The sequence below is a fragment of the Dromiciops gliroides genome, chromosome 4, assembly GCF_019393635.1.
Source record: "Dromiciops gliroides isolate mDroGli1 chromosome 4, mDroGli1.pri, whole genome shotgun sequence".
Lineage (NCBI taxonomy): Eukaryota > Metazoa > Chordata > Mammalia > Microbiotheria > Microbiotheriidae > Dromiciops > Dromiciops gliroides.
The window spans coordinates 264320843-264334570 of record NC_057864.1 but is presented as its reverse complement, the minus strand read 5'-3'; the positions used below and the strand labels follow the sequence as shown (position 1 = coordinate 264334570).

The window sequence follows — 13728 nt, the reverse complement described above, 5'->3', positions numbered from 1 at the left end:
ATTTTAACATGCCTTTATTTTAAATGTATTTTCTTGTTATTTAATGAACCAAAAAGCATATGTAACTATATCACAATTTTTAGAAATACCTTGGTAACTGAATTTCAACTTAATTGGCCTCTTTTGTAATCTTATATACTTTATTTTACACTTTAAAGAATTGTTATTTGAGGTTTTTATGCCTCGGCAAGCACTGACCTGGGGCTCTACAAACCGCACGGTGCTCCACCCACTGCTTGTAGCCGTTGCCAGGGCTCTGGCACCTCACATAATCACCACTGCCAATGCCTACATGGGCCTGGCAAAATTATACTGATTGGAAGCCTAGTGAGGGCAGTCATGTGACTGTCAGAGCAGCTATCCCATTGGCTGAGGCTGTGTGGGGTGTTTCTAGGTTTGGGGGAGGAGAATTGGGCATTCTAGGTGGAAGCTGGAAAGCGACAGGCGTTCTGCTATGTATTTTCAGCTGATTCCTGGGCAGTGGTATTTTTTCAGGTATTATTAATTTCCCTTTCCCTATTTTATTTCCTTTCCCTTGATCCTACTGATCCTGTTTGTGTTTTTTTTAAAGTTCGTTCTTGTTAAAATAAATCTTGTTCTGTTCTGAGGGAGGCTGCCAGTCTCCTTCCTTGCCCCAATATTGCGGCGAGATGCTTAGCTAGCACTCCCCAATTAAAAATTGGTCCCCACAACATATTCAGAAACATTTTTAGAATGGGTCCATTCTCAATCAAAAAACAAATCTGACAAATACAAAAATCACATAAAAATGGTTAAAGTACTGTTTAAGAGTAATGAGAAGAGGGGCACTAATTTGGAGGTTTGAGGAGAGAAGAAACAGTTTGAGCCTGGTTCTACTACCTAACATGTGACCTTTAGCAAGTCATTTAACCCTCTTAGAGCATTCACTTAAGTAAAATGAAGACACTACCCCCCCTAGCACTTAACCTGCTAGGGCCTGTCACGAGAATCAAAAGAGGTATGTGATGACACTCGATACACTATAAAGCAAAAAATCCAATATTCCATATTACTATTCTGTACTCTAGCACAATATATTCTGGTAGTTTCACACTGGGAATTATGTCTGTATATTATTTACCAAATAAAATTTATAAGAAGTAGAAAGGTGAGTTTTGTTTTTTTGTTTGTTTGGTGTTTTTGTTTTTTGGGGTTTTTTTTGTGGGACAGTGAGGGTTAAGTGACTTGCCCAGGGTCACACAGGTAGTGTCAAGTGTCCGAGACCGAAGCTGAACTCAGGTCTTCCTGAATCCAAGGCCAGTGCTTTATCCACTGCGCCACCTAGCTGCCCCCGAAAGGTGAGTTATTAGCACAATGTAGAATTCCCTCCATACTGCACTATAAACCTCTTTAAGGACTATTCTTTTTCTCATGCTGAAATAAAGAGAAATATTTAAGAAGTTGTTTTTTTTTTAAAACCCTAATGACTATAAAACTCAGATATCTACATATGGCTTTGATTCTCTATTACAGCTTTCAATTCTCCATAATAATTAAGGGTCTATTATTACACAAATTTAGCACTCACTAGACAAATATATTGTGATCTCTTAACCACTTTCATTAATTCAGAAAGCATCTAATGAATGATGTTCATCTTTGAAGAATTAAATGTATCACTCTTTGCCTCTAAAGGCAAAATTTATTTAGCAAAATTCCTGTCAATACCTCTACATCAGTTTTCAAGCAAAGTGAAATAATATATTATAGAATTATCTTCAAGAACAAAGTACATATAAAATTTGGGAAGAACAAAAATTATCCCATCTCAATGATTCTATTAAATTCCTTTAGATGATGACCATGAGTTCATTATAGAAATACTCAATGCAATATACTCAATACTCAACATCATCAGATCCATTTAATAAATTATAGGCAGTAGATAAAATGCTTATCTAGTTAAAAGTTTGTAACTACAGTTTCTAAAGTCTGTAGCATAAGAGTAAGAGAAAGGAAGAGTAGAGGAGGAGGCAGGGTTGAAATCTTTCAGATTAATGAATAAACAAAAAATAATTATTAGGTGCTCAATACATGGAACAGCACTTACTAGGCAGTCTGAGGTAAATACAAAGATAAATAAATATGAGTCTGCTCCCAAGAGACTTAGAATATATGGAGAGTGGTTTCTTCCCCTAATTTAGACCCGTAACCTGTGATTTCATCAGTAGAGAAAATTCCCTCCATTCATAAAGATTCTGTAACTCTTTTCCAATTTATAATCTTTGATAGTGACCTAGGATAGTGAAAGGTTGTCACTTGGCTCACAATCAGACAACTGACATCAATTAGAGGCAGGATTTGAACAGAGATGTTCCTGACTCCAAGAATAGTCCTCCATCTGAATAAGCTGCTACCTCTCACCATCACCTTTAAAATAGCAGTTTAGATGAATAGCTTTTATTGTAGGTAGAAGTATCATTTTATTATTCCTATTTTACAGATGAGGAAACTAGGAATTCAGAAACTTGCCCAGTCACAGCAGTAATGTCAGGAATTCAAAATCCTAAAATTAGTATTCTTACCAGTACACTAAACCAAATCTAATAAAGACAAAGCAGAATATAAGTGCCTACAAAACATAAAACTAAGAATTGGTAGAAATGAGAAGAGGGGGAGATCACTTGTAGCTGAATGAATCAGGGAATTAATTACCATTTTAAATGATAGCCCTGAACAATAAATGATACATGTATCACTCAAATAAAAAAGAACAATTTGAAGGCTGCTCTCTTAAATCATTCAGATATTATTTAAAGATGTTAGAAGAATAAAAAAAGTTTTTACATACTCTTTTTAACATTTTTGGTTAGGGGATGTGGCTGAATTCCTCCTGCTGGAAGTCCATAAGTGCTTATGCGTTGTACGAGATTGGCTACATTTCCCGGCTTCTCTCTCTTGAAAGGAAAATTTTCATCCTTGGGTTCAATATCTCTCTTAATTTCCTACAAAGAGAAGAAATAAAAAAAACAAAGCAATGTAAGTTCTTGAGATTTTAAATTATTGTCTAATACAAAATAAAATCACAATATTTATTAATAATGGCTATATGAAAAATATTTTTACGTAGCAAAACTATGCAGAAGAAACCAACAGCCTATTTCTAATACAAGTTTCCAGAATCTTAGGGGAAGGTAGAAATTATCACAATGGGTGGAGGTAAATAATCACAGACCAGTGCCTAGAACATTATATAGCCTTTGATACCCTACCTCATTATCTTCCATTTCTCCACTTTAATAATTCTTCCACTTCATCTTCTTCAATAAATCTTTCACTTTCTACACTACCCTAAATATCCAGTTGCAATATAGAAATCAAAGAGCTAATTTGCAGGGCAAGAGGCAGCTACTTACATTTTTGCTTCCCCATAGCTACAATATAAAATAAGATCAAGCTCAATTTCTTACTTTATTATCCATGTTATCTGATGTTCTTAAGTATCATTGAAATTCTTTTTTTTTTTTTTTTTGGTAAGGCAAGTGGAGTTAAGTGACTTGCCCAGGGTCACACAGCTAGTAAGTGTCAAGGGTCCAAGGCTGGATTTGAACTCAGGTCCTCCTGGATCCAGGGCCGGTGCTCTATCCATTGCGCCACCTAGCTGCCCCTTATCATTGAAATTCTTAATGGGAGAGGACTTTTGAAGCTACTGGGAACTGTTGTGTTTTAAAAGCAACATTTGAAGATTTAAAATCTATGCTCAAATTAAGAAACAACCAAGAATACTGAAAAACATTTTCTATTTTAGCTATAATAGTAAATAATATAACAAAAAGGGATTAATATAATAAACTAATAAAACAGAAAACTTTGTACCAAATCAACACACATTTTAAAAGATATTTCTACCAGAAGAACTGTCATTATTTCGCTGGTTTTCAGTTTTATCAAAACAATAGCTTAAAAAAATTGTAGATGCAAAATGTGATCTAGTGTAGTGAAAAGATCACTAGAGAAGTTGTAAGCAGACTTGGCTTTCAATCCTTGCCCTAGCACTAACTGGGTAATGTTGGTCAAGTCATTTTCTTTTTTTGTACTCTAAAATGAGAGTATTGGATTAGATGACCTCTATGAACCCTTTCAGAAAAAGCACATTTCCCAATCAAACTAACAAAAAATATTTTATAGATCTAGAAAAAATATTCACAAAATTCAGCTGGAAGAACAAAAGCTCAAGGATAGTAAGGGAATCAACAAAAAGGAATGTGAAAGAAGGTACCAGATCTCAAACTATTATAAAGTGGTAATTATCAAAACTATCTGGTACTGGCTAAGAAATAGAAAGGTGGATCAGTGGAACAGAATAGGTAGGTACAAATTAACACTATAGTAAATGACTACAGTAATCTAGTATATGTTAAACCCAAAGATCCAAGCTTTTGGAACAAAAACTTATTATTTGACAGGAAAACTGGACAACAGTATGGCAGAAACTAGATACAGACCAACATCTCACACCCTATACTAAAATAAAGTCAAAATGGGTACATGATTTATACATAAAAGGTGATACCATAAGCAAATTAAGAGAGCATGAAATAGTTTACCTGCCAGATTTATGGACAGAGGAAGAATTTAGGACCAAAGAAGATATGGAGAATAATACAAAATGTAAAATAATTTCAATTATATAAAATTACAAAGGTTTTACATAAACAAAACTACTGCAACCAAGATTATAAGGGAAGCAGAGAACTGGGAAAGAATTTTGCAAACAAGTATCTCTAATAAAGGCTTCTTTGCTCAAGTATATAGAGAACTGAGTCAAATTTATAAAAAATATAAGCCATTCCCTAACTGATAAATGGTCAGAGGATATGAATAGGCAGTTTTCAGATAAAGAAATCAAAGCTATCTATAGTCATATAAAAATGCTCTAAATCACTACTGATCAGAGAAATGCAAATAAAAACAACTTTGAGGTATCACTTCACACCTGTCAATGGCAAATATAATAAAAAAGGAAAATATTGCATGTTGGAGCAATGTGGGAAAACTGGGATGCTAATCCACTGTTGGTGGAGTTGTGAACTGATCCATTCTGGAGAGGAATTTGGAACTAAAGAAAACAAAGGGCCATAAAAATGCATACCCTCCTAGGTTTATAACCCAAAGATATACCCCAAAACAGAAAAAGACCTATTTATACAAAAATATTTACAGTAGCTCTTTTTGTGATAGTTAAGAATTGGAAATCAAAGGAATGTCCATCAAGTAGGAAATGGCTAAATAAACTATGGTATATAATTGTAATGGATTATTGTGCTATAAGAAATAACAAAGAGGGCCATTTCAGAAAGAAACTGATGTATAGTGAAGTGAGCAGAACAAGGAGAACATTGTTCACAGTGACAGCAATATTGTTTGATGAAAAAATGTGAATGACAACTATTCTCAGCAATACAATGATCCAGGACAATCCCAAAGGACTAATGATAAGCATAGTATCCATATCCAAAGAAAGAACTGATATTCACTGAACAGACTAAAGCATGCTATTTCTCACTCTTTCATTTTTTCAAGTTTTCTTATACAAAATTACTAATATGGTAACATTTTACATAATTGCACATGTATAATCTATATCTGACTGCTTACGACCTCAAGAAGGGGCAGGGGAGGAAGGGAAGGAGGGATGGAATTTGGAACTCAAAACTTTAAATAAAAATGTTTATTACTATTTTAAAAAAGAAAAAACTAAGCATATTTCCATTTAAACTTCCTCTATAAAGAACCCTTGAGAAAAGAAATACTGGATACCACTATTTTCAGTATAGATGAGTTAATAATTTAAATTATTTTAATACTTTTTAATAAAAATCTTTCTAAAATAAAGAGTATACTAAACATTTTAACTATCTATGCAGGGGTAGCTAGGTGGCACAGGACAGGACAGGACAGGACAGGACAGGAAAAGGAAAAGGAAAAGGAAAAGGAAAAGGAAAAGGAAAAGGAAAAGGAAAAGGAAAAGGAAAAGGAAAAGGAAAAGAAAAGAAAAAACTATCTTTGGACAACTCAGGGTCTTGTTTATGCAAATTGAGTACTGCAATCAAAAGGAGATGCCCATACAGTGTTATATGCATAGGGTGTGATAGGACCAATATCCCTGCCCTTTCTCAACCTCAATTCAAGTTGGGCTATTTTTTCCTTAAAACATATTAAAACTATGCTTAAGATCTGATTGGCTCAGTAGACCAAAGGATCAGACTACTGACATCAATCTCTGGTTGCGTGTGTACAAAGCAACCATAACAAACTCAAGGCATGTTATATGCAATGATGATCAATACTATAAAATATAAATACCAGTAAGCTCCTCCTTCCATTCTAAGACTACACAAGATTGCCAGAAACTTGAAGGTGCCTATTAGAGAGGTAAAGAACCAAGGGGTCTAGAAAACATGCCCTGAAATCAGTGGGATCTAAGTCCTGCAAGTTCCATAAAGCTCACTGCCCATAAAGACATCATCTGGAACAATTCAAGATTTAAGTTCATGCTTCACTCTGAATCACAACAAGAAACATGGTCAGCCCGTGTTTCAAGACTCTTCCTGGGGGCCTAAGACCAGTTCAATCTCCTTCATTCAACTGGAGCCTATCAGGGCCCCAAAAGGGGACTGAGATGACTCCAGGCAGGGATAGTACAAACAGATACTGAGACAGGGCTGCAACCTGTACTCATTTTAGGTCACCAGGAGACTGAAGAAGAATTGAAGCACAAGTGGACCTGTGATTTCCTTAGTTTAGGCAGCTTCTGAAAAAAATAGCACCCTCGGGAGTGGCTAGGTGGCGCAGTGGATAAAGCACCGGCCCTGGATTCAGGAGTACCTGAGTTCAAATCCGGCCTCAGACACTTGACACTTACTAGCTGTGTGACCCTGGGCAAGTCACTTAACCCCCATTGCCCCGCAAAAAAAAAAAAAAAAACACCCTCTACCAATGAAGGTTCTTCTCTGCAATTTATAATCTTAAGAGTTGCCTAGAGCACTGAAAAGCTAGTGACAATATAAGTCAACGAAAGGATATGAATCCTGGCCTTCTCAACTCCTAAGTGAACTCCCAATACTCTAAATCAAAAGGCTTTTTTAGTTCCTCTTAAAAAAGTCAAAGATTTCATTAAAGTTTCTTATCTACCATGACATACTGTTACAGAATTATATTCAGCTTGCAATCCACTAAAATGTCACTCTAGCTATGCCTGGCCTACCTTATGTTTGAGGGTTGGGTTAAGGGTGGGATGGGGTTGGGGAAGGAGTTAAAATAATATCCAAAAAAAAAAAAACCTAAGTAGTCTTTCCCTCCACTCTCTACCATCTTCATCTGTGTCCCAAGGACACCATGAGCAACCAGATTGTTTGAGTATAACCAGCCCCATCCTCCAAGACCAAGGCCCAAGGCCCAAGCCCCAAGTAAAAGGTCCTCTATGGTTCCTGGTTGAGGCTCAGCTTGTGGGGGCCCTCATAAAGATGAAAGGATCGAGGATTCGAGCAATGGAGACCCTCTCGGGAGCTCAGATTAAAATAGGTCTTTTCAATCAAGAGGAAAATGGTGAAAAGCCTGAAAAAGCAGAGATCCTAGGTTTCAGGAGTAATCATTGTAGAATAACAGCAAAAGAACTGAATTGAATGTATTATCAGATATTATCCACAGGCCTCTCCTGAAGCTGCAGATGAAGCACAGAAAGCAGTTGCCCAGATGTCCATTCAGGAAAAGAAGTAATATGCAGCCCAGTTGGTTTTTGCTAATTTTATACAAATAAATTATATTTGTTTTAAAAAAAAAAATCTGGGACAGCTAGGTGATGCAGTGGATAGAGCACCGGCCCTGAATTCAGGAGTACCTGAGTTTAAATCCAGCCTCAGACACTTGACACTTACTAGTTGTGTGACCCTGGGCAAGTCACTTAACCCCAAATGCCCCGCCCCCCAAAAAAAATTTAGTATTAAAAAAAAAATCTAAGACTTTTTGTTTAACCCTATAAACTTTATCTCAGTAGAACTAATTCATTGTTCTAGACCAGAGGTCACCAAACTTTTTTCTGTGAATGGTCAGAGAGTAAATATTTTAGGCTTTGTGGGCCAAGGGGCAAAAGTCAAGGATATTACATAGAGTCAATTATGCTAAAATGCACATTTCAAAAACATGAAGTTGTTCCAATGTGATTTATATATTAGGGAACACTTTAAGCATAACTCACATTTCAAGTTTGCTTTTACTCCATTTATTCCTAAAGAAACAGCTTGAATGCATTAAACTACCACCTAATAACTCACAAGCTGCAACCATTCTAACATTCACTTCCACAAACAAACTTCAGGTCTTTATCAAAGCAAAATGTCATATTTATTGTATTTTTTATTTCATTTTTGAAAATGTCGTTTCATAGATAGGTACTACCAAATACTGATATCAATCCATAAGCATATGATTTTGCATGTATTCACTGCTAGGAAGGCATTTGTTGTTGTTGTTCAATTATTTCAGTCATATCGGAATCTTTGACCCCATTTGGGGTTTTTCTGGCAAAGATACTAGAGGGTTTGCCAACAGAATTAAGTGGCTTGCTCAGGATCACACTGCTAGTAAGTGTCTGAGGCTAGAGTTGAACTTAGGAAGGCAAGTCTTCCTGACTTCAGGCCCACCATCCACTGTGCCACCTAGCAAGGCATTTATAGAATCGTATTAAATTCTTCTCTTGATATTTGTCTTTTACCATATCATTACACTACAGATTAATCACTTCCAATTGAAGATTAAGTGAAAGCTGCTCAACTGCACAGCTAAATGGATTTTGAAATGCAGACATTTCTTTTGCACCTGCATCAATGTCCAAAACATTCTGTTGGAACTGTAGTTCAAACTCAGAAAACATATCTCCTGCACATCTGTGTGGGAATACAGATCTTGCTTCTTGTTTTAACTTCAGACAGCATGGAAAGTGTATAAAGCAGCTTGACATTACTCATAATTCAAGCTGCTTAGGAGGACTTTACTGTAGCATTAGAGGTAATGTTTTGCCTAGTAATTTAAGGTTGAATTCATTCAGTGTTCAACTATGATGGTTGAGGGTAGTTCGTGTTGAAAAAAATTTCTATTTCAGACCTGAACTTTTAAAAAAATTATAATAAAGCTTTTTTTCTCCTCTTCTTGTCTTGACATGATGAGTCTGCACAGGTAATAAAAAATGTCACAGTATAACAATATGCATGGCAGTGAAAATTCTGTTGAGTTATATGTACATTATTCAGTCACATAAAAATAATCAACTTTGTGCTGCAAAGCAGCCATAAACAAAATGGAAAAAAATAATAAATAACATTTTTTGATGGAAATTGACATTTTAATTTAATTTTATTATAATCAATTTTTTTTGTTATTATTTTCATGTCATTGATATCCCTGAAGGCCATGAGTTTTAAAAAAGGAGATAGGATCCCCTAAACATTCTACTTCAAGAAGTTATGGATGCGGGGCAGCTAGATGGCGCAGTGGAAAGAGCACCAGCCCTGAAGTCAGGAGTACCCGAGTTCAAATCCGGCCTCAGACAGTTAACACTTACTAGCTGTGTGACCCTGGGCAAGTCACTTAACCCCAACTGCCTCAAAAAAAAAAAAAAGAAGGAAGAAGAAGGGGGGAGGAGGAGGAAGGGGAGGAGGGGGAGGAGGGGGAGGAAGAGGGGGAGGAGGAGCAGGGGAGGGGAGGGGGAGGGGGAGGAAAAGTTATGGATGAAAATTTCCTATATCTATAAGAACCAGGCAGCAAAGTAAAGATTTCAAGAAAGAGTCTGAAATCTTTCCAAATTAAATTTAATGAACTTTAGTTTCCATTAACTAAACCAGAAATTAAAATTAGCTGGAAGGAAGAGTTGAACTTGACCTGAAGGCAGACACAGCTAAAATCAAGATGAAGACAGTATACTTCTACTTGATTTGTAGGAGTTGAAAAGGTGGTGGAGTAAAAAGACAAATACTGATACTTTAGTATTGTGGCATGATGATTTCTTCATGATTTACAAACTTTTCAGAGGGAATAAAAAAAAAGTACATAAATCTCATTAACTTGCTCCATCTGAACCATGGATACCACAAATAACTGTATACCAAATTCCTACTGGACCCTACAGAATAATTTATTCTCTAAAATGAAATAGCAAAAGATAATTTTATAAACATGATTCACAAGAATAATTACAGTTTTATAAGTATTCTAGTGTTACCACTGTGGAGCCCCAATAAGGATAAAGCAAGATCTAGCAGCTTCTACATTAAAGAACCGGAGGGCATGGAATATGATATTCCAGAGGGCAAAGGAACTGGGACTATAGCCAAAAATCACATACCCAGCAAAACTAAGTATCATCTTTCAGAGGAAAAAATGGATTTTCAATGAGAAAGAGGACTTTCAGGCATTCGTGATTGAAAATTCACAAATTGTAAAGTTGAAAATTCACAAATTGTAAAATTGAAAAGACCTGAACTGAATAGAAAATTTGACTTTCAAATACAAGACCCTGGAGAAGCATAAAAAGGTAAACAGGAAAAAGACTTCATGAGGAATATTAAAAGATCAAACTTTATATTCCTACATGGGAAGATAATACTTCAAACTTATAAGAACTATCTAAGTAAGGAATTCACAGAGGACACAGGTCTGAACTGAATACAAAGGGATGATATCTGTAAAGCATTTATATTTTGTTCTTTGTGGGGCAGACAGAGTGGGGTGTCTTATGTCTGGGGCCGGATTTGGGCTTTGGGCCTCCTCAGTCCAGGGCTGGTGCATTGTCCACTGTGCCACCTAACTAACCCAAGATGACATCTTTAAAATAGGGTTGAGGTGTAGGAGAAATAGACTGGGGGAGGGGGAAGAGGAAAGATGGTCTGGGGAGAGGTAGTTCACATGAAGGAAATAAGAAAAAAGCTTATGGAGGGGAGGGGAAGAGGGGGAAGGAATTGAGTAGTGAGTGAACCTCAATATCATCAGAATTGGCTCAAAGAAGGACTAACATACATACTCAAGTAGGTATAGTATTATATTCTTGCCCCAAGGGAGGGGAAGGAGATGGGGGGGCGGGGGAGAGGGGAAGGAGGGAAGGGCAGATTGGGGAAGAGAGCAGTAAAAAACAAAACACTTCTGAGGAAGGTAAAGATGTTCTGCATAACTGCACAAGTATGACATATTGAATTCCTTGATTTCATAGGGAGGTTTGAGGAGGGAGGGAGGAAGAAAATTTAGAACACAGAATTAGCTCAAAGACCTTGATCTCATCAGAGTGGGCTCATAGAGGGAATAACATTCACACCCAGTTGGGAGGAGTAATCTATTTAACCCTAAAGGAAAGTATGAGGGGAAGAGGATAAGGAAGGAAGGGTGAAAAAAAGGGAGGGCAGAGTAGGGGAGGGCCAGTCAGAAGTAAAACACTTTTGAGGAGGAATAGGTTAAAAGAAGATAGAAAATAGAGTAAATATCATGGGAAGGGAATAGGATGGAGGGAAATAGTTATGATGATTGATTATAATGGCAAAACGTATAGTACCTACTATGCTGGGCTAATATGAAGAAAATTCTTTGTCAAGTTTAAGGTACTTTATTCAGGTTATGATGAACAGGATACTATCAGAAAAACATGGAAAGACCTACATGAACTGAAGTAGAGTGAAATGTACTGTATACAAAATAACAGCAATAGTGTAAGATGATCTGCTGGGAAGCATGTGGTTATATTCAGCAATGCAATGATCCAATATAACCCTGAAGGACCTATGAAAATGGCAACCCATCTACAGAGAAAGAACTGATAGTATCTGAAAACAGAAGGAAACACATTTTTTAAAATTTTTTTTTCCTCTGACAATTCCTCAATCTGAAGTTTTAGGGGTTTTTTTTGACTGTTTTCTCTCACAGCCTAGCTAATGTGGGAATGTTTTCCATGACTACTCATGTATAACTGATTTTGAAATGCTTGAGTTCTAGTGGGTGTGGGGTAGGAATGGAGGAGGAAGAGAAGTTGGAACACAAATTTTTAAAGAATTGATGTTAAAATATTTTTTTACATATATTTTGGAAAATTCTATTCAATTCAAAAAAAGATACTGGGGAAAAAAATCAAGAGATGTAGAAGAAAATTTGGGAAAATTATGAAATAGATTGGAAAAGGAAGCACAAAAATTGAAGAAAACAACTTCTTAAAAAATAGAATTAGCTAAACCAGGATGATGGGGGGGGGGGGGGAGAGAATCCACTGAAGAAAACAACTTAAAAAGTAGAATTGACCAAATATAAATTGGGCAAGTTAAAGTTAATGACTCTACAAGACATCAAGAATCAGTCCAACAAAATCAGAAGAATGAAAAAAATAGAAGAAAAGGTAAAATGCCTCACTGGAAAAATAACTGACCTGGAAAATAGATCTAGGAGAAAAAATTTAAGAATTACTGGACTACCTGAAAGTCATGATCCCAAAAAAAAAAAAAAATGGAGCCTAGACAGCATCTTTCAATTATCAAAGAAAACTCCCCTGATATACTAGAACCAGAGGATAAAATAGTTATTGAAAGAATCTACTGATCACCTCTCCTAAAAGAGAGCCCAAAATGAAAACTCCAAGAATCTGTATATTGTAGCCAAATTCCAGAACTATTGGTTCAAAGAGAATATATTGCAAGCAGCCAGAAAAAAAAAAATTAAATATCAAGAAGCCATAATAAGGATTACGTAGTAATTAGCAGCTTCTATGTTAAAGGATCAAGGGCATGAAATATGATATTCCAGAAGGCAAAAGAACTTGGATAAAAACCAAGAATCAACTACCCAGCAAAACTGAGCATAAACTTTCAGGGGAAAAGATGGACATACAACAAAAAAATTGTTTTTCAAACTTTCCTGAAGAAAAGACTAGAGCTGAAGAGAAAATTTGATTTTCACATACAAGACTCAAGATAAGACTAAAAAGGTAAACAGGAAAGAAAAAAAAAAGAACACAAACATGATATTTAATAAGATTAAACTATTGACATCCCTACATGGAAAGATGATTCTTATTACACTCTATCATGGAAGTTAATAGGCATATACTTAGAGGTTGTTGGTGTAAGTTGACTCTGATGTGATGATTTAAAAAATTAAAGACTGAAAAAAAAAGATTGTACTGGGAGAATAAAGTAAATTTTATCACATGAAGAAGCATGAAAAACCCATTACATTACAGAGGAAAAAGGGAGTGAGTGAGCAATGTTTGAATCTTACTCTGAAAAGATTTAGCTCAAAGAGAAAATAACACATACACACTCAGTTAAAGAAATCTCTATTACCCCTAAAGGGGAGGGGACAGAAAAGGGAGCTGGGAGCTGATAGAAGGGAGGGCAGATTGAGGAAGGCAGTGGTCAGAAAACAAACTGGTGACAAGAGAGAGGCTGAAAGGAGAAAACTATAAAAATGAGGGAAATACAAAGTTAATAATCATAACTCTGAATGTGAATGGGATGAACTCTCCCATAAAATGGAAGTGAATAGCAGAGTGGATTAAAAACCAGAATGTTATGCTTCAGGTTAAGTAAAACAAAAAAAACAAGAGATTATAATCTTGATCCAAGCCAAAGCAAAAGCAAAAATAGATCTAATTAAAAGAGACAAGGAAGGAAACTATATCTTGCTAAAAGGTACCATAGACAATGAAGTAATATCAGTAATAAATATATGTATGCATCA

General features: G+C 35.9%; 1 protein-coding gene across 4 annotated transcripts in view; it reads right to left on the bottom strand.

Annotated features, from left to right (window-relative positions):
- The window catches only part of LOC122756294 (CD2 associated protein), a 156332-nt gene that overhangs the window by 95878 nt on the left and 46726 nt on the right, over positions 1–13728 (bottom strand). For all 4 annotated transcript variants that reach the window (XM_044005503.1, XM_044005506.1, XM_044005505.1 and 1 more), the window contains exon 3: positions 2813–2966. In XM_044005503.1, coding sequence (XP_043861438.1) covers positions 2813–2966 — 154 coding nt within the window. The remainder of the gene's footprint in view (positions 1–2812; positions 2967–13728) is intronic.